The sequence below is a fragment of the Diceros bicornis genome, chromosome 16 (genome assembly GCF_020826845.1).
Source record: "Diceros bicornis minor isolate mBicDic1 chromosome 16, mDicBic1.mat.cur, whole genome shotgun sequence".
Taxonomy (NCBI): domain Eukaryota; kingdom Metazoa; phylum Chordata; class Mammalia; order Perissodactyla; family Rhinocerotidae; genus Diceros; species Diceros bicornis.
In genome coordinates, this window is record NC_080755.1 from 11,382,636 (window position 1) to 11,403,019 (window position 20,384).

General features: G+C 48.5%; 1 protein-coding gene across 1 annotated transcript in view; it reads right to left on the bottom strand.

Moving 5' to 3' along the window:
- The window catches only part of IMPA2 (inositol monophosphatase 2), a 46,968-nt gene extending 33,932 nt beyond the window's left edge, over positions 1 to 13,036 (bottom strand). The window contains exon 1 of the mRNA XM_058556796.1: positions 12,844 to 13,036. Coding sequence (XP_058412779.1) covers positions 12,844 to 12,939 — 96 coding nt within the window. The 5' untranslated portion in view covers positions 12,940 to 13,036. The remainder of the gene's footprint in view (positions 1 to 12,843) is intronic.
- Between the last annotated feature and the right edge of the window lie 7,348 nt (positions 13,037 to 20,384).

The window sequence follows — 20,384 nt, forward strand, 5'->3', positions numbered from 1 at the left end:
TTGTGACCAAGTTCTGTCCAAAAGCATATAAATGGAAGTGATATATGCAACTTCTGAGTCAGATCCCTAAAAGGTGCACTGTTTGCACTCCACTTCCTCTTGTCGTTTTCCCCTTTGCCACTGGCTGTGACATGGGTGTGGTGGTGAGAGGTCAGCTTTGGTCATGTGGGAAGAGACTACCACCTTAGAGGAACAAGCAAGAAGGCACCTGGGCCCGAGTGACTTTGGGAAGCAGAGCCTACTCCCCAGACCTCTAACTGGACTTCTAAGTGAAAGAGAAAGAAACCTACCTTGCTTCTGTCATTGGTCTTTATGAAGGAAGCCAACCCATCAACCTAATAAAGGCCTAACCTAAACTTACTTTCTCATCCCGCTCCAGGACTGATATGCTCCAGCCAAAAGGAATCATTCGCCTTAGAGTCTCCTTCCGACAGAACTGCCAGCCTTCCTCTGGCCCATTTGTTCTCTTCCTTGGTGACTCAAATGTCACCTCCTCTGTGAGAAGTTTCCAACTTCTTCGGGCAGAGCAGGGCATTCACCCCTTAAGTGTACTCCTAAGGCACTTATGCAAACCATACAACTGGCCCCTTGGGATTCCACGTCAGTCCACTCCTCATTAAGGACCCTCGTCTGTCCTATTTGTGTATCCCACAGGCGGATTTTGCAGCCTGTACAGGGGCTGCCACACAGTAGAGTCTCAGTGAACATCTGCTGAATGAATGAATGAAGATTTCTTGGCTGCCACACACAGCTCATAGGTAACTAAAATCTGGAAGACTTTTAAACAAGTGCTCTTGTGAAGCCATATCTAACCTCACCGGTATTTATGCTTGGTCTTGGTCTTCCAGATCCAAAATACACACAACTCTAGTCTGTCAAGGAGATGCATGCTCAGGCACCCATGTGGGCCGTCTGGGGAATGTCTGATGTCATCTGGGCACACTTTCTGGAGGAACCAGGCCCCCAGCTACAAATTATACAGAGGAGGGGGAGGTTTAGGGATGTGGAAGGAGGATGTTGTATCACGCTCTTTTTTGAAATTTTTCTTTTCTGTTTTTATTAATATTTATTATTGCTGTGCTATGATTGTTTCACTGTGGGCATGTCACCAGGAAAGCCATGGGGCACGAATGGGCCTGTGTCCTTTAGCAGCAGGGCAGGCCACGCCGCACTCTGCGCTCTCTGGCAACTTGCAGTGGCGCGCTGTTGCCCACCCTCGCTCACCTGCTGCTGCTCCTTCGGGCCCCGGGTCACCATCCACTCGGCCACCTGAGGAACCTGCAGATCATTCGTGACTCTTCCCTCTCCCCCAGTTACATCCCTAGATATTTAGATTGTATTTCTGAATGATTTTCCCAAACTACACTGCCCTCCTCAGATCACCCACCATCACTTGCCTGGGGTGCTAAACCAGCCTCCAAACTTCCCTCGGTCTTTCCTCTGAAGGGCCGTCCACCAAGAGCAGGGCGGCCTCTGGGGAAAGCAGATCTACCTCCTGGCACTCCTTGTGGCTTACTGGGCTCGCCAGGAGGACAGCAGGCCTGTGTGAGGTCCTCCACGACCAGCCTGAGCAGCACTCGGCCCCCGGTACCTTGCCCTGCCCCTTGCCATGCTCAATCACTCTTGGGTGGCCTCCCTCCCATATGTCTTTGGACTCCGTGTTCCTTCCGCCTGCAGTGGTCGTCCCTGGCTACTGCCTGCCCATTTGTCCTTCAGGACTCCACCTCAAGCCAGTCTCCCCCTGGAAGCTGCCTGTGTAGCCCTCCGTGCCCCTACCCTGGGAGAGGCCTTTTCTCTTGGATCCTGGTGGTTCCCGTAGCACTGAATACAGATCTCAGTTATGCACACACCACAGTCTTTTATCACCGTCAGGCCCTGTCCTCTCTCTTCCACTAGACTGTAAGCTTCTGGAGAGCAGAGTTCTGCCTCTCACCTGAGTAGCTCCAGGGCCCACCCCTCCCTACAACCCTAAGTAGGCTCCACCCTGTCCACCCCAGGCCTCAGACCCATCATGGCAATATGCACTGTAATGAGACTCTACCAACCTACTTGGGGGACTTCCATATGTGAGACAGCTAGATAAATTAGCTTCCTTTCAGTCACCAATGATTAGAAACTCTAGTTCTTCATGAAGGAGATGCATATGAAAATTTCCCCCGCCTAGCATGTGATTCTTATTTTCACCATTTCATAACATCAGTAGGCAGTAGAGAAGATAAACCTACAGTTGAGAATAAGACAGATATGAATTCAAACTCCACTTGGGAGACCTTGCAAATCATGAGACTTCTCAGAACCTTAGTTTCTGCATCTGTAATAACAGTAGTATCTAAGACACTGGGTTGTTGTAAGAATTACATGAGGAACTGTACGTAATGTTCTTGGGACACAAAATGATTTATATATACACACAGACCTTCACCACTCTAAATAGTTATTTGTGAGAACATATATCTGACAAAACTTAATGACTTACGACAAAAAACAAAAACCTACCATACACACAAGGTACAAATCTCAAACCGGATGCTAAAATACTAGGCTAAGAAAAGTTTAACTCATAAATTTTCCTACACTGAGGAAAGGCAGTGATAGAGTATTGTATTTGTTTAAAAAATCATTATTAGACTCAAACAGCCCTGCCCTTTAGCCACGGTGGCATCCACAGGAGGATGGCCCAGGGGGCTGCCAGGTAAGTTACCTGCTAAAGCCCTTTACCACGGCTGTTTCTCTCAGTCTTAGAGAGTTTAAACTTTTGCATTTTGCCAGCAATAAGTTAGTGTATGCTGTTTTTTAATTAATGTTTTTCAGCTACTCACTAACTAAGTATGCACTTCACAGACCTCCTGGCCTGGGTCTCTCCCTCCAAATAACATTCTGTTAATGTTTAACATATAAAATATGGGCCTTCAGTCACTGAAGCCTGAATTTCAAATCTAAGAAAGGACATCGTCAGTTCCAACATCAGAGGCATCATTCAGAGACACATCCAAATACCTCTTTCTTGTCTGTACACCATCTGGTTCTGTGTTACTGTCCCCAAGTCTGCCCTACAATTGTAGCCATCACTGCAGAGCAACTTGTGTGTGCTCCAGAACCCGTGAAACAGCACGCTCAAAGAACTCTGCCAGAAGTAGGGCTTCCAATAGGCAATGCACCTTTCCTTTGTCAGATCAGAAAAACGTGGCTACAGGAGGTGTGGTCCTAATGTGACTGCCACATTTTAGGTCCTAGACTTATCTGAACACAAATGAGTGTGGCATGATGGTTAATTTTATGTGTCAACTTGACTGGGCCATAGGCTACCCAGATATTTCATCAAACATTATTCTGGGTGTTTCTGTAAGGGTGTTTCTGGATAAGATTAACATTTTAATCAGTAGAGTAAAGCAGACTGCCCTTTGTAATGTGAGTGGGCCTCATCCAATCAGTTGAAGGCCAGAAGAAAAAGACTGATCCTTCCCTGAGTAAGAGAATTCTCCAGCAGACTGCCTTTGGATTTCATCTGCAACACTGACTCTTGCTGCCTTCAGCCTTCGAACCGGGACACTGGCTCTCCCTGGGTCTCCAGGCTTGCTGGCCACCGACTGGTTCTGTTTCTCTGGAAAACCCTGACTAATAACATGTGACAATCAATAAAACCTACAAAGTAAATCAGATACCCGGGTAACAACATGGCTATCACATGGCACAAGTCCTCAGCAGTTCACATCTGTTAATACATCTCAAATGACTGCAGAACTTTAATCCCGGGGAAGAGGAGGAGCTGGTTAAAGTGGAGGTGGGCCGAGGACGCCAGATCCTCCAGGGCTCACACACCAGCGAGTCTCAAGGCTCTCCAGCGTAACTGCCTCCCTCTTTATCTTCATAGCCAAGTCTCCTCAAACTTGCCATCTCTACTTTCTAATTTGCTATCACCCCTCTGTGCCCCCAGCACTCCTCTGAACCAGCCCTGCCGGGCACCTGGCCACCTCCCATGCAAATCCGGGGGACACTCTTACCCACATCTCAGCTGCCTTCTCTGTGTCATCTGACCCTCTCCACCAGGGCCAGAGACCACCACCCTTCTCAGACACTCCTTAGGAGAGGTGTGTCCAAGAACCCAGGCTGGGCCCTGCCCTTGGGCCGTGCGCCCCGGAGACCCCACCTACTCCATCCTGTGGCGTCATCAGCTGTGTTGGCGCTCACACTTGCTGAGGACGTCCTCTGTCCCAGGCACTGTTCTAAGCAGTTCAAACATACCAACTTACTTAATCCTCATAAACTCTGAGGTAGTAATAATTATTATTCTCGTGTTAAAGATGAGGAAACTGAGGCACAAAGAAATTAGGAAAGTTGTCCAACCTCATACAGCTCTAAAGTGTAGGAAAAGAGATTCTAGGGCCAGCCCCGTGGCTTAGCGGTTAAGTGCGTGCGCTCCACTGCTGGCGGCCTGGGTTCGGATCCCGGGCGTGCACTGACACACTGCTTCTCTGGCCATGCTGAGGCCGCGTCCCACATACAGCAACAAGAAGGATGTGCAGCTATGACGTACAACTATCTACTGGGGCTTTGGGGGAAAAAATAAATAAATAAAATTAAAAAAAAAAAACAAAAGAGAGATTCTAATACAGGTGCTGCAAATCCTCCATCACTGAACAGAGCCGACTCCCCCGGCTGCGGTTATCCTGACTGATGATTTCCAAATCCCTATCCAGTCCAGATTCTCTCTAAAGCAATGAAATCCATCCAGTTGCCTAAGCCAGAAACCCAGAAGTTCCTTACTCCTAGGTCACCTTCAACTTACAATTCATCACCAAGTCCACCCAACACACAATCAATCATCCAGACTCACCTTGGTCACTCTTGGGTATGATACCCACCTGCAACTCGGCCCCCCAAACTTCTCCCACCCAGTGGCCTGACTCTCCTCTCCCATCTTAAGCTTCAGCCAAGGGGCATTTCTTGCACTGCCTTCCCTTTCACCCCTTGCAGTGTCCATCTTCTCTCTGCCTGACCCCTTCTGTTCCCCTCTACCCTCCCCAAGCCCGTGACCCAACTTCTCTAGTGACTCCTGCTTTTCCTTTTAAAGATACAATTCGGGTACTACTTCTTCCAGGAAGCTGTCCCCAGTCTTCCAGGGCCTGGGAAGACCGCCACCACAGCTGTCCTGCCTGCTATTGTGATCATCAGCTTAGGCATCTGTTGTGGGCAGCCTGTGGGGGGCCCCCTGCAAGGCCTGCTGTGCGCTGAATGCACCACTCCAGTGGCCCAGGCACTGCCCTAGCCCCTGGGGTTGGGAGCTGAGACAGGGGACACCGGGATCATGAACTTGGCTTGGCTACATGGATGCAACACCGCCCCTCAACTGAATTCTTCCCTCATTTCCCAAGGGAGAAAAGAAGTAAACCAGGCCAACCCTAGGTTCTGGCCCAATGAGGCCAGGAGACAGGGAGGAGCCTGGACTCAAAATTCCCCCTTTCCTCTCCAAACCTCGGGTTTCTGGGGCTTGAGCTCCCCCACCCAGCCCCCGACTCCCAGGGCTCAGGGAGGAGGGTGGGGCCTGGAACTCACTAGCACAGTTTCCAGCCACTGGCTAAGTGGTAAGATTTCAGCTTACTGTCCCCCGCCAGCCCCAGAGACAGTCATCTCCACTAATGAGTGTTGCATATGGGTTAGCAAGTAAATATCTCAGGGCCACACAGGCCAATTCACTTTCACGTGGGGGTGACACCAGCCTTTCCTTCTATCCCTTACTGAGACACAGCTGGGATTTCACTGACTCAATCATGCCAGGGCTGCGGGTGCAAATGCCTCTGAAAAAGAGAGCTCATTTTTCTCGAACAGCTTTTGTTAGCAAAATGGCATAAGAAACACACCAATTTCCTTACAACGACATGTAAGGAAAATGACAGCTGGCCTCGCACACAGGGTCAGGGAGTAGTGGGCCCTGGACACACAGACCGCATGTACCCCAAAAAGGGGCAGCTGCTACTCTGCATCTGCCAGTTGTTGTCTCACGGGAGTTCTGTCTTCACTGAGCTTTTAAATGTTGGCACAAGTTTTACAATTGTTAATGCAGGCTGAGCCCCACCCTAGGGAGCTAAGCAGAAACTGGAGGCCTGGACTCTGGACATGCAGTGCAGTGTGGGGCCAAGGTGAGGCGGGGGACTGAAGGCGGGAATGGGGAACTCACCACCCACCACCTCCCTTCCCACAGCAGCCGGCGCATTCAGCCAGGCAGGAGAGGTGGGAGTTTTTTCTGAATTGAGCAACCCAAGACCTCCACATACGGACCTTTGGGAATCTCCCAGAGAAAAAAAACCAGGAGCTTGACTTGGGATCATCCTAAGGTGGTGCCCATGGGTGGACAAGCTCCCTCTCTCCCTGTCCAGGGACCTGGCCTGAAATACCATCCCAAGCCAACGGCTCCCAAATTGGCATCCCCACCCCTAACCTTTCCCCCGACCACTAGATCCAAACTCACACCTCCACTTAGAAATCCACTGGCAATTCAAGCTTAACATGCTCAAAACACAACACTTGACTTCCACCTACAAACCTGTTCCTCCTGCAGTTTCACCATCTTGGAAAACGGCAAATCCATTCGACCAGTTTTTCAAGCCCAAACCCTCGAAGGCATCCCTGTCTCCTCTCTTTCTCTCACACCCTGCCTCCAATCCAACGGCAAATCCGGCAGCTCAGCCTTGAAATACATCCGTTTCACCACCTTCTTCACTACATCCCAGTCAAATCTACCCTCATTGCTCACTTGGACTATTTTAGTAGCTTCCTATCAGATGTCTAATTCTGGTCTCCCCATGGCCTTGTAGGGCCCCACACAGCAGCCAGAGTGGTCTCCCTATCGCCCTATAGGACCTCACGCAGGACTCGGCCCAAAACCTCACATCACACTCAAAGCAAAGCCTAAAGTCCTTTCCAGAGTTACTCAATAAATATCTGTTCATTAGTCATATGAGACATGTAGATTAAAACCACAATAAAATACCACCTCAAACCCATCAGAATAGCTAAAATGGAAAAGACAGATAATGGTAAGTGTTGTCCAAGATGTTGAGCAACAGGAACCCTCGCCTACTGCTGGTAGGAGTGTAAATTGGTACATTCTCTTCAGAAAACTACCTGGCAGAATTTCACACCTAATGACACAGCAATTTCACTCCTATTATTAATATATCCCCAGCAGAAATGCATACATTCATAACAAAAAGACACACGCAAGAATGTTCATAGCAACATTATTCATAGTTTGGACATTATCCAAAGTTTCCTCAAGAGCTGAATGAATAAATTGTCATATAGTCACAAACAAAATACCACACAGCAGTGGTTCTCAAAGTGCTGCTCCAGAGAAGCAGCACCAGTATCAGCTGGGAATTTGGTAGAAATGCTAATTCTTAGCCCCACTCCGGACCTAGCAAATCAGAAACTCTGGGGGTGGGACTTAGCTTGCCTTAACAAGCTTTCCAGGAGCTTCTGATGTATGGCAAAGCATGAGGACCACTTCTCTACAGCAATGAACCTGATGAGTTTGGTCACACTGAGATCACTAAAAATTCTGCTGGGAAGTTGGAAGATGACCGCCAGTAGGTACACAGAAAACTAAGCAAATGAAAAAAAGATTTTTTTAACTTTAAGGAAAATACAAGTGGTATAAGAAAGAAAAGAACGCTTAATACAACTATACTGCCCAGCTCAACGATGCACTACAATTGTATGGTCACCAGAATGTGAACATGGATACCAACGAACCAAACAGGCAATGCAGCCACGCAACACACACACAATATCTAAAACAGATGACTCAAGAAAGAGGGGTAGAAGCCTATTATTTAGAAAATGGGTGTAACTATCAGAAAATCGAAAACAGTGACCTCTGGGGAAAAGAATGAGGAATGACATGGGACAGGGGACTGCTGTTTTTCATGATGGTCCTTTTAGCAGTATTTCACTTATTAAATTCCCTTTGTGAATAAATGATAAAAATTAAAACCACAAATCAAAAACAACGCCGTGTTGGCAAAGCAAGCCAGACAAGCAGGTGACATTGGGTCAGAGCCCACCAATGTGCACTCTCCGCTCTGGGGAGCCAGAGGTGGAAGAAGAGCATCCACATTCAGAGCCCCCTGTGGGGCAAGCACAGCCACCAGACCCGGGATAATACAAGGCTGAGAAGAGGCACAGGAAAGATGAGCAAGGTCACAGGGGAAGGTCCGAGAAGGAAGGGGCATGGGAGCTAGGTCCTGGAGGGAAAGTATGGTTTTCAACAAGCATAGGCCAGCAGAAAGGCAGGAAAACGCAATGTGTGTTTTGAAAACGCCAAGTAGAGTAGTTAAATCTGGCTGGACAAAGGGCTGGTCCACGCAGGGGCTGTCAGGACACCAGACTGGGCCTTGGGCAGCATGACCCACAAGAGTATGTAAGGCCAACTAGAGAGGCAGAGGCCTGGAGTGCTGAGGGTGGAGTTCTGAGATTTTGTCACCAGTAAACAGAGATGGATTTACTGTGAAGCTAATGAAGCTGAGCCTTCAAGGCCCCTCCCTGGAGTGAGGCTCTGCTAGGGATCCTACCACAGTGTTCTCATGGTCACACATGAACACCTTTCCTAAGTTTGCCAAAGTCAGCTATTCTAACTGTAGATACAACCGCTGTCTCTTCCCACTATGACCTCCCCTCCATCATATTTTGTGACAGGTGGCACTGGAGTGGGTACTGGCATTTTTGGCTAAAGCAAAATTGAGTGGAGATGAATTTACTTTGGGTTTGACGGGATATATCCATGGGGTTTGCCGTCACATCTGTCTGTAAGTAATTGTTAGTCATCCTGTGTAGGAATGGCTTCCAGAAATGCTGCTACTGTCCACCACACAGACTGACTTGGCAGTGACGTCAAGGGCAGGACCAGAGGAGCGTGTGCAGTGGCAGCCGGCACATGGGATCATGGAAAGAAACAAAGCTTCAACATATGGAGCCAGAGGCTACTCTGTGGAAAATTCTTTCCCATCTTACAACTAATATCTAAAAGAAAATTGACAAGATTCTCAAATTTGATGGCAATCCTAAAAATTTATATGACCCAGCAATGACAAGTTTGAAGCCTAAATAAACTTTTCTAAACTATCAGTAATCAATTTCAGTTAGCTGTGCTACAGGGAAGCCTGAATTTATCTTTCTATTCTTTCCATAGAAAATACTACCAAATCATTGTCGTTAGAAGATGCAAAGAGTATGAAGCCAAAAAATGTCAAAAAAGTATTACAGAAGATTGAGAGGCAGTTAAAGAATTATTTTTCTGCATTTTGTTATATTTGTTAGCATCTTAATATTCATACTGTTGTGATTTTTCTTATTCTAAATAAACAATTTTATATCAAATTTTGAATTTGTAATTTTGTATTTTTCTTAAAAGAGGGCCCCTAAATTATCTAAGCTTCAGGCCCAACAAAACCTGGATCTATCCCTGCAGGACACCTGAAAAAAGCATAGTTTTCTACAATACTTTTGTTCACACGTCACACAAAAGATGATAAACACCTATTTCGATAAATATTGCTATTTGCATTTTCGGTGGTGGTGGGAGTAAGGCTGGAGTCATGCCCTCCTGCAAGGCCCACAGCCACGAAGGGGCTCCTGCAGTGGGGTGGGTGGTTGGGACTGGAAGCGAATGGATGAGTCCCAGTGGCAGGGCAGGAATGGGTGGTGGAGGGGCGAGGAGGAAGGGAGGGGGAGGAGGAGGGCCTGGTGGAGAGGGCGGCACTTTGGGGCAGGGAGGCCAGGCAGGCTGCTTTTGTGGAGAGCTCTTAGGACGGGGCAAAGGAGAGGTGGCAGCAAATTGTCTAGGGCTGCCCTGACCCTAAGCAATGTCTGAAAAATCAAGGACAATGACATTGATCTCTTGGGAGCTCCCTCTCTCCGCTCCCTCCATCTTTCAGCATATAGGACCCAGGCTCAGGAACTCAGCACACAGAACTGTCTCAGCAATGTCTGAAAAATCAAGGACAATGACATTGATCTCTTGGGAGCTCCCTCTCTCCGCTCCCTCCATCTTTCAGCATATAGGACCCAGGCTCAGGAACTCAGCACACAGAACTGTCTCAGCAATGTCTGAAAAATCAAGGACAATGACATTGATCTCTTGGGAGCTCCCTCTCTCCGCTCCCTCTATCTTTCAGCATATAGGACCCAGGCTCAGGAACTCAGCACACAGAACTGTCTCAGCAATGTCTGAAAAATCAAGGACAATGACATTGATCTCTTGGGAGCTCCCTCTCTCCGCTCCCTCTATCTTTCAGCATATAGGACCCAGGCTCAGGAACTCAGCACACAGAACTGTCTCAGCAATGTCTGAAAAATCAAGGACAATGACATTGATCTCTTGGGAGCTCCCTCTCTCCGCTCCCTCTATCTTTCAGCATCTAGGACCCAGGATCAGGAACTCAGCACACAGAACTGTCTCAGGAGCAGCTGCGAGTAGCAAACTTAATAAAACAGCAGACCACTGGGTGTTGGTGAGGGGTGGGCATGTTGGGCCACAAGACCTCGGTAACTGTGCCAAACCCCCACTGCCTTAGCTGAGGAGGACTCAGAAAACGATCAGACTACCTTTTCATACCCCTCTGGGCTATCTGGCTAAAGGCCAGATTTTCTCCAGTCAGCACCCCATTACTATGAGAACATTATTAAGACAATTTGCCCTCCTTTACACAGGTTACAATGACCTAGTGTGGCTTCTGCTTGTCCCAGCCACAGACCATTCTGGCCACTCTCTCCCCCACTGCCCAGCACGCAGGAAGTATCAGCATAATGCCCAAGAGACAGCCCAGAGTCCTGACCTCCCTGACCAGACTCCTAATGGCAGAATCTTTATTTCACTCCTCCCCCGCTTTTTTTAAAAAAACCTTTCTTGTTGGTAAATTGCAAAAACATAAGATATCTCTTAAATAACTTAAAATTTGTAAGACCCTTAGAATTGCGCCTGCCATACTGCAAGTTCTATACAAGCATTTGTTAAATAAAATACAATTTTTGAAAACCCTCTGTTTCTTAGGATCTAAATTTGAAAAACCACAGAAACCCATAACAACTCACCAGGGTTTACATAGTAGTGTCTGAATCCTAAACTGACTTCTCAAAGCCTCCAGGAATAAAAGTTTTACGCTGGAAACTAAGAGTTACTAAATATCCTGACAATGCTCACTCTGGAGAGAAAGTGAGGGGGCTTGGAGGGAAGGGGGAGAAGGACAGAAAGTGCTCCCCACACACAGTGGATCTGCTTTCCAGGAAGAATGTGTGCCCTGCGGCTACAGGCTTCATCATTCTAGCAGTAAGGTTTGGGGTTCTCCTTTTCCTACAGGAGGCAAGGTGATGGAGCCAAAGAATAAAGTTTCACAACACTCCTTTTAAGTCATGTAGGGGACCGGCCCCACGGCCTAGTGGTTAAGTTCAGCGTGCTCCACTTTGGTGGCTCAGGTTCAGGTGCCGGGCACAGACCTACACCACTCATCATTCCTTACGGGGTGAGTCTTGGCTCCTTAAAACCACAGACAGAGGGCCCTCCAGCACAAGAATGTGTCCACTCAACGTTGAAGATTAACTTTTAAAGGGGATTAGAGGATTCACACCAAGGCAAAGCACTATCCACTGTGCCTGTGACAATTCACTTCCAATTTAAGATTGGTTAACAGCCTGATTTTAACACAAAGAGAAAACTTGTAGAGCATTTTCAGATTGGTAGACCTAAAAAAAAAAATACTGTTTGGATATGAAACGTCAATCTGCCCACATTGCTCTCTCTCCTGTCCACCTTCATTCCCCAAATCACCAGAACACAATCACTGACCTTCACAAGCAAAGCAGGAGCAAGCAATGTAACCACTCAATCTAGCCCGCCCCGACAGTCCTGAGAACCAACACTCACTCATTCACCCCACTATCATGGACTGTGTACCTACTACGTGCCAGGCTTGCTGAAGGTACTGAGGAAAATGTGGGGAACAAAACACGCAAAAGTGAAAGTGGGAAAAGAGAGGAGCTGCACTCCACTTTCAAACTCTAGACTCAGGTTTTCTTTAGCTCTCCTGCTTGATTTTCATCCTTCCAGTCAGTGTTAACAAGTGCCTCCAATCACGGAGTGGAAGCACTTTTAGGCTGTGGGTCAGAGTAACTTTGGATTCACGATGCTTGAGGAAAGACAATAAAACAGCATGCCTGCCAGATCTCCAAGCGGCTGGGGTTTAAACCTGGGGGCAACCACACCCCTGTCCCGGCCACTGGATCAATTCAAAGGTCCTGAAAAACTAACAGCTGCGGCATTCTAGCCTGGGAGGGATTTTTGAAGCCCGAATTGATTTGCATAGTCCGTATATTTTAGCCTGCTCTCTCCAACGCAAAAGTCAAGTCACCTACAGTTAGCCACTCAACTGCCAAAGGAGAGGGGCTGCCACCGCCACGGGAGAGGGAGAGACGACACGAGAGAAAGAGGTGCTCACCTCCCCCGGCCCCTGGGGTGGAGAAGAGGAGGTCTGTGCAGCAAACCAACACAAAGACTTCTTTCACCGTATCACGCCTCGATCCGCGTATACCAAACGGCCAACGCACGCGGCACGGCGGCATCCGCATCCGAGGACCACCCCCGGCCCGGGCCCGGCCCGCCACCCCCGCGGCCGCACGCCGTCCTGGGCCTGGCTCCCCGCGAGACCCGCAGGAGCTCCTTTCATCTGACCTGACTTCTGCTCGAACTTTCAGAAGTTCCGAGTGGGCGTGATGCGGCCACAGCGCCAGCCCGGCCTGCGGGGCTGCGTCCCCCGGACCCTGCTGGGGCGGGGAGGAGGGCGGTGCGCTCACCTGTCCCGCCCGCAGCGCCAGCTGCACGGCCGCCTCGAAGCACTCCTGCCAGGGGCCCCGGGCGGGCTCCTCCTCGTCCTCGCGGCTCGGCTTCATCGCGGCCTCGCCAGGCCCCGCCACCTCCAGCCCTCCTCGCCGGGCCCCCACCGGCTCCCGCCGCCCCGAAACCAGGCTCCGTACTCCCCCCTCTTCCTCCCGCCACTCCGCGCCTCGACCGCCGCCCGCCCCACAGCTGTGCCCGCGGGAAGCGCAGGGCGCCGGCCGCGGCCGGGGGAACGGCGCCGCGCGCCCCGCCCCGGCCCTGCCCCTGTCCCTGCCCCTGCCGCTGCCCCGCTGCCCCCGCCCCGCCCAGCGCCGAGCCCCGCCCTTCCCCGCAATAAGTCCGGCCCCGCGCCGAGCCTCACCCCTTCCCGCCGCGCGTCCCGCTCCCGGTCCCGGCCCCTCCCCTCTCAGCTTCACCCGGGGCCCCGCCCCTATCCCCGCCCCCCGGGCCCCGCCCCGCCCAGCGCTGAGTATGGCTCCAGGCTTCACCCAAGCCCCACCCCTCCTCGCCGTGCGTCATGCTTTCCGCTCCTCGCGGCCGCGCTCCTCCACCCCAAGCCCCGCCCTTCCCACCGCCCTCTCGGCCGAGCCACGCCCCGCCAGCCCGCGGCCCCGCCCCGAGACACGCCTTGCGCCCTGTCCCGCGCGTTGAGCGTGGCCCTGGCTAGGCGTTGTGGGAGAAAAGAGGATGCTGGTGACGGTGGACGTGGGCGGAAGGCTTCGTCCCCGGCAGGAGTGGGGTCCTGAGTCTGGCTGTGGCCTGGGTAGGCGTGCATGGCCGTGGCCCACACTCCTCCGCAGCAGCGGACGTGCAGTGGGCGCCGGCGCGTCGGCTCCCGTTGGGGGTGCCTCTGACCCCCTACCCCTCGCCTGGCGGCCCGCGCGCACGTGGCCCGAGGGGTGGGTCGGCCCGGAAGGAGGTTTTTTCAACTCTTTCTAATGAGTCCACTCTTTGTCAGCGGAAGGCTGCTCACGCCAGGTATTGTTCTCAGCCTCCTCGGTGGGCTGTGAGCGCTTGTCCTCGCTGCTGCGAGCACAAAGCGCCTGTGTTCCCGAGTGTTCGGATGCAAACAAGAAGCTTTCACCTCAGCTAAAGAGCAAACACTACGATGACAGTCATTGGATTTTATAATTGTCTGAACTCAAACTCCAATGTGGAGTCTGAACTGTGACTCGCCTCTCTCTGTAAGGAGGAATGACCTTTTCAACCTTAGAGTCTTAAACACCACTCGACAATGGCATCGCCAAAACGTCAATACAAGGCATTTGCCGAGAGAGGGACTCCGTGCTTTCCAGGAGTTTAATTTCATAAGCTCCTCTGCCTACCCCTTTATAAAAGATGCTGACCCACATAAAGTTATTCTGGAGTGCCACTTCTCAGAGCCTGGGAGAACAATGAGAGTTTATACGAGAACCTTGATGGGACGCTGTTTCAGATTAACCTGATGATGGGATTAAATGTTTTTAGCTTTTGTCTGTGAGCACTTTATATTGAAAAACCTTGTAGAGAAACTTTGGGTGTGCTGTATGCAAGACAAATAAAAATTACAAACAAGGAGGAATTAAGAAGCCACAGCTGGGTAGGACTTGAATCTTGTCAACCTTGAAAATAAAATAGCCTGTTATTTTACCAGCAAAATGAGTTTATTTGGGAATAGCTGAAAGAATTGCAATTCCAGATGTACATGCTATTGTTACCAATTTCACCTCACTACGGTGGCACTCTGACCCACACTCAGAGGAGCTCAGGGGAGGGGCCCATGGGTGGGCCTTGTACTCATAATCCTATGGTGGCACTCTGACCCACACTCAGAGGAGGGGCCCATGGGTGGGCCTTGTACTCATAATCCGTGGCTTCCTCAGAGGGTTCTTTCCTGTTCCGTGTCTCAGATTTGAAATGAAACTGAAGCTGAGTGTTCAACAGCACAAGTTTTATTCAATGGCCAAAGAATGGAGAAGCAGGAACTAAGTTCACAAATCAACTTCTCAGCTCTTGGAGTGATTAAGCAGCTGTTATAAGGGGTCTAGGTAATGAAGTTGAGGAATAGTTATTCCAGGAAATGGGCAGGCTTTTCTGGGGAGCAAGGGTGCCACCTCTTTTCTTTCCTTAATTGGTTATATCCTGCCATTGCCATGGGTGTGTTCTATAATATGGTGGTGTATTACAATGAGCTGCGGGCTCTATGTCAGGTCAAGTTGGACTGCCATGTTGCCTTCAACCGGTTTTAACTGGATTTGATCTACCTCTCAGCCATCTTCTCCTTCCTCTCTTTGTGGTTTCCTGTAAGCTGAAGAGAACGTGTTAGGCTTGTTCTGAGCAGGGTTGTGGTTAACGTCTTATGGGGTCCATGGGCTGGGTAACACTATGGCAGACCATAGGCAAATCCAACAAACAAGGGAGAGGAACATTACTTTATAGAGAAAAAGGAGGAAGTTGGGAGGGGTTGTTTAGAACCAAAGTCCATTGGAGAAAAGAGAGAGTTCATTGTGATGGTGGGTTCTCATTGGCTTAGTTGCTGGGGAAGTCAATTTCCTCTAGGAGATAAAATGTACATATTTCCTACAATTGATGATTCTTTCCTATTGAGGATTCTTCTTGTTGGGGGTCTGTAATTGACAATCCTTCCTGTACTTGATCTCAAGCGGTACTGCGTGAGAGCTCCCCATTCTGGTCTCCTGACTCCATTTTAAATTGTTTCCCTTTATTAATTTTCACCATCTCCACTCTAGTCTTGCCCAGTTTCCTCATCCCATCTCTCAGAAAACCAGACCAAGAACTGCTCCAGCTCCCATTACTGGTTGGTTTGGGGCAGCCAAAGGTATGCTCTACTCCATCTTTTTTGCTCATATTTTTCATAATTTTCAAGATAGGGAGCTGGACTTCTGAACATATTTAAGACTGTGCTCTGAAGGCTTCATTTTAAAATTAAATGATTCAGTTTTTGATCTTCATGGCAGGTTTTCATTAGAGATCACTTCCAACGCCAAGCAAAATTAGGAAATATCAACTTAAAAAGCAAATTTGCCCATGATTTTACCATCAAAATAAGTATTTTGGAATAGCCAAAAGAATTGCAATTCAGGATGTGCACGCTATGACGAACCATAGGCAAATCCCGAAAACAAAGGAGGGGAGCTGCTTTTATAGAGAAAAAGGGGCAGTAGGGAGGGGCTGTTCTAAACAGAAGTTCATTGGAGGAAAGTAACAGTTCAGGGCAGCAATGGCTTCTCATTGGCTGGGCTGGTGCCAGGTGGGGAGAGAAATCTTCCTTCAGTAGTAAACTAGTTTTAGTTCCTGTCAGAAGGTGCAAGGGTAGGTCTTTTCCTGTTTAGTGTAATTGAGGATGTATGATAGGGAGTGAGAGCTCCCCCTACAGGCCTTCCTGCCTCCAATTTAGGTAAGTTTTCTTTTATTAATTTCCGCAAAATTAATGAACTTTCTCTTTGGCCTCTTCTCAGCTCCCCTTTCTGAACACCTCTCCTCCCTACTCGCTGTCTGTACCAATCTGAGTTTATCTTCACATAAACTCTTATTATGGACCTCATCCTAACTAAACATCTAGAGAAAAAGACTTCATAACTTCCTTGCCTGACTTCCAAATATCTTAAGGCAGAATCATGTGGTTGTTACCAATATGAAATTTGGAGCCAGCCAGATTTTCCTAAGTTAAAATATTGGCCTTGTTTCTTCCTTGCTGTGTGGATTTGGGCAAGTTACAAATAACCTCTTTTGCTTCCGTTTCCTCAATTGTAAAATGGGTTTTTGGTAAGTATCATATGGGTTAATATACATGTGCTTGGCACTCGTGTGTTTGCCAGTATTATTAAAGACTTGCTCACCAGTGTAGCCTCAAGTGACCAGCATACTGCTTGGTACATAACATGTGCTTAATAAGTATCTGTTAATCACTGAATACTGAAATCAGCTTTTTCTAATGGATTATCCAAATTTCTCATGCTTTAATGATGATTCTCCATGGAAACGTAAAATAGTTCTTCACCATGCCCTGTATGCAGTCTGCGTGTTGCCTCTCTCAGAGGCCGTGGGAAACCACATTAACTTTGGTAAACCCCTAGAGTACCATGTTCTGCCTTGAAAAACTTTCCTAACTGCCCCTTCCCTCACCCACCTGAGGGTGCAGCCTCAGGGGGCACTGTGGTCACCTGGAGGCGTATGCGAGGTGCCTCCGCAGTGGCCAGAGACCAGGGAGTGGCAGTGAGAGGGTGAAAGGGCCCTCAGGACAGACTGTCTCTTTTGCACCTTGCCCTTTATGTCCTTGTTAATCTGGGAGTCTCCTCCCCTTGTGTCCTTTCTGGAACAAAGCAAAGTCTAAATAAACAAAATGTCAAACAAAGTTTTTCTTTCCTTCTAACCACTTCTCTAGCTTCCCAGGTTACTTTGAAATCCGATCTTATTCTCCAGGGCCAGGGTGTGCTGATTTGGACATTTGATGAGCATTTTTGTTTGTTTTATTTCATCTAAATCCCTAGAAGTGGGCCCAGCATAAAACTATTTTTAACCTCAGGTGTGGAAAGTTGATGTCATGAGCTGAATTGTGTTTCCCCCAAAATTCATATGTTGAAATCCTAACCCCCAGTACCTCAGAATGTGACCTTATTTGGAGACTGGGCCTTTAAAGAGGTAATTAAATTAAAACGAGGTAGGATAGGTGGGCCCTAATCTTATATAACTGGTGTCCTTATAGAAGAGGGAATTTGGACAAGGAGATATAAAAAGGGAGAAGGTCATCTGCAAGACAAGGACAGAGGCTTCGGGAGAAACCAAACCTGTGAACACCTTCATCTTGGACTTCTGGCCTCCAAAACTGTGAGAAAATACATTTCTGTTGTTTAAGCCACCCAGTCTATAGGATTTTGTCATGGCAGCTCTACCAAACTGATATAGTTGGAAGCCAAGGAGATTTGCCCCATGCATCACCACACTTAGGATCATAAGGAGCTCTTCTCAGCCAAGAGGCCTCGTAGAGGGTGGTAGGGAGCGCGGCTCTCCAGGACAGAACAGCAGAGCCAACCCTGCTGCCCATCACCCTGCCGGGCTGCTCAGGGTCACTTATGCAATAGAGTCAGCCAGCGCCACAACTTCCCACTGAATGAAGTCAGACAGGTGATTACCAACAGTGCTCTGTTTTTAAATATTACCCAACAGTCTGTGCAGGGCCCCGAAACAAAGAACAATCCTAGGAGTCCTTGCAAAGCTCTTTTCCAGCAGAATTGTCTGTAAAAAACCTCTGCAGGGTTATTTCTCCTTCTCATTTATTTTCGCTGTAAAACTGGAGATGCTTCTTCCTACTCTGGAAAAACCTCCTAAGTCCTTATTTCCCATTGAGGAAGGGGTTAATGTGGTGGTCATTACCCCTCCTGTCGAGTGTGACCTTGTACCAGATACTTTGTGAGAATTCGCATGTATGCTGGCTTTCAGAACTTGCACAGCTTTTCCGGGACTTCTGTTTCTTCTTTGCTATGCTCTGCTCACTCCTTACTGCTCTTCTATGCCTGCAGATCCCAGTCACAGATCCTGGAGATGATAAAACGGTACTTCAATAGTTGGTCCCACCTTCATTCTGTTAAACTCTAAACTGCAAGGCCTCAGTCCTGTAAAATACATTTTGTCAATATTTCCAATTCCATGCATCTGAAATTATACATGATGATATTCGTGAAATTAACGATACTTGCAGAGCAGATGATATTTCACAATCCGTAGACTCAGAGGTACAACATGTAACTTACTTTATTTCCCCATAACTGAATTCTCTTTTTAGCTTCCCTTCCTGCCTGATGGCAGAAAACTGAATCTACTGTCTTCAAGGACAACTCAGACATATCAGTGGTTTTTCAGACATTTCAATTTTAAAATTCAATCAATTCAGCTTTGAGCTGTCTGCTTTTTCCCTAGATGGGTCCATGCAAAGGGGACTGAGCCTTGGGAAAGAACGCTTGCCCCTTGGACCTTGCTCTGTCCTCCATTGGCAGATGCTGAGATGAGGCCTGCCCTACCCAGGCTGCTGTGGTCATTCCTTTCTTTGTCAGCCCTGCTGGTCTCTCCTGAGTAGCCCCGGCCATCCTCATCTGGGGTATTGACAGAGCATGATAGTTTCTTTCTCAACCCCCAGCCCGCTTCGGGTCTCGGGCACCCTCTCTTCGGGGCACTGCCTCTTTGGGATGCTCCCCAGGCGAGGTCCCAGCCAGGTCCTCTCAGCTTGGACAGTTTCTCCTTGGCTGGTGCGCCCTCCCTGGAGCTGGTGTAGTGCAGAAGGAAACCAGGACAGGGCCGGCCCGGTGGCTTAGAGGTTAAGTGTGCACGCTCTGCTGCTGGCGGCCCGGGCGCGCACCGACGCAACACTTCTCCGGCCATGCTGAGGCCGCGTCCCACATGCAGCAACTAGACGGATGTGCAGCTATGACATACAACTATCTACTGGGGCTTTGGGGGAAAAATAAATAAATAAAATTATAAAAAAAAAAAAAAAAACGGAAACCAGGACAGTGCACGCTTCCCACATCCCGCTGGAAAGGGGCCCAGGTTCCTAAAGTTTTCCAGGAAAGGTCATCGTCTCCTGCTACCCCTAGCTCTGCCCTTCTGTAGACGGAAGCAGGAGATCTGGCTTCCTCCTTTAACTCTTCCTTCACAGCGCTCCTTCACCACCCCTTCGCCACCCCAGATCTACCGAGGGTGGGAGAGATTTTCCCAATTTTTATTTTTTAAATTTAAAAAAATTTTTTATTTCCAAATTTTTATTTACTTGGTCAGCACCTACCAAATGGGCAATGCTTTGTTCTGAGTCCTCCCAGTGATAGATATCCACCCGCCTCCCTTAGGGTCATTCACCCACTGATCTCACAGCTTGAATGGGGAGGGTTCTTGGGGTTGAAAATGAATGGAGGTGGAAACATACTAACACCCTCTTCCACCTGCCTGTATTTTAAAACTGGATTGTGTTCAGGGAAATGTTTCTCTGCTTTTTTATTGAAAGCTTATGCTCCGTTTGCAAAGTTTTGTTTTTTTTTAACCTAAAAAGGCATTGTCTACGTTACCCTGGAGAAAGTTTTAGTACCTACAAAAATGCTACAAAGTTATTAATAACATTTGAGAGGAAGACACAATGAGACTCTGCTGCATTTAATCTATTATCAAAGCACTTGACCTTTTGAAGTGGACAGTACAATGACCAACACTGAGCTGAGGAAACTCATCTCAGAGCTTTGTGTCTTCATTACACGAACACTGGTTTTTGAAAGTGTTGACACCTGCACTTAACTTTTTCAGGTCACTTTGGTAACTGCAGAAACGGGGAAATGGGCTAGTTCCTTCCAGGCCTCTTTCTTCACCCGACAGATCTTCATTTTTCATGTATCTATTTTTGTTTAAAATACTCCCTCTTTAGTAATAGTCTGCATCTTACTCCAATGCTTGGAGTTGAAGAAACAAATAACGAGCAAGCTTCCTGAGCCAGCTACGTCGTATGAAACACTCTAAA